The sequence below is a fragment of the Myotis davidii genome, unplaced genomic scaffold, assembly GCF_000327345.1.
Source record: "Myotis davidii unplaced genomic scaffold, ASM32734v1 scaffold157, whole genome shotgun sequence".
NCBI lineage: Eukaryota > Metazoa > Chordata > Mammalia > Chiroptera > Vespertilionidae > Myotis > Myotis davidii.
Genome location: NW_006288722.1, coordinates 181,798 through 182,802, shown reverse-complemented (window position 1 = coordinate 182,802; position 1,005 = coordinate 181,798). Strand labels below are relative to the sequence as shown.

The following is a 1,005-nucleotide window of genomic DNA, read 5'->3' as shown; positions in this document are numbered from 1 at the left end:
TAGGGGCGGGGGGCAGCCATGCTCCTGGCCGGGGGCGACCCTCCGGCGCAGGAATGGGTCATGGTGCAAACCAAATCCAAGCCCCGCGTGCAGCGGCAGCGCCTGCAAGTGCAGCGCATCTTCAGAATCAAGCTGAACGCTTTCCAGAGCCGCCCGGACAGCCCCAATTTCTGGCTGCAGCTCGAGGGGCCCAGGGAGAACATGGGCAAAGCCAAGGTAAACAGCGTCTCCCCGCCCCCACCCGTTCCTTCCTGCCAGACCCCTGGCCCGCCCCTCTGCCAGCCGTGGAGACGAGGGCCCCCAAGGTCCCCGACCTGGCTTCGGCCGTGTGAAGGGCAGGTACTGGACCTCCCTCCCCCGCCCCCTCTTTCCAGATCCGCAGCCTTGGCTCCTTCCCTCTGGCTCCTTCTTTCTTTCTGCCCCACCCCTCTCTTGAGTGTCACTTCTACCCCTCGAGTGTCCTGAGAGAGGCTCCGCGGGTGTGTACCCCATGAGCCTTCCTTGGCCTGGGCCCCAGCACCCACAGCTCCCCTCCTCCATCGGGGGAACAGCTTAAGCTCCTGCATTTCTGTGGCCTGTGCAACACACCTCTTTGTTCTCCACCAAGACGATCCTTCTGTCTCTTTTTAAGTCTCCTTATATCTTTGGAACCTCTCAGAGTGCCGGGACTGGAGGGGCCCTTAGAGATGCTACTAAAGCAGTGCCCACGTTTACCGACTAGTTGTCGGGACTGGAGAGGGTAAGGGGCCTGAGGGCTCAGGCCAGGTAGGTGGAGGCGGTGGAGGCTGGGACAGGAGCCTAGAGCTCTGGGCTCCCTGCTCCACACCCTTGCAGGGGCTCAGGGTGGGGGCTCAGCTGCTCTGGAAGGCACCAGCCCTTTGGGATGGCTTGAAATCTGGGAAGAGGGCCGTGGGCTTTCAGATGAAATGACTTCGGGATAGGCAGGTCATAGTGCTCCTCTCTGTATCCTCCCTCGCTTCTCAAGCTTCTCCTCCATTCTGGTCT

At 61.7% G+C, this 1,005-nt stretch overlaps 1 protein-coding gene across 1 annotated transcript in view; it reads left to right on the top strand.

The window, feature by feature from the left end:
- The first annotated feature begins 6 nt into the window (after positions 1 to 6).
- NYNRIN (NYN domain and retroviral integrase containing) overlaps positions 7 to 1,005 on the top strand; it is a 23,420-nt gene continuing 22,421 nt past the window's right edge. The window contains exon 1 of the mRNA XM_006760827.2: positions 7 to 216. Coding sequence (XP_006760890.1) covers positions 19 to 216 — 198 coding nt within the window. The 5' untranslated portion in view covers positions 7 to 18. The remainder of the gene's footprint in view (positions 217 to 1,005) is intronic.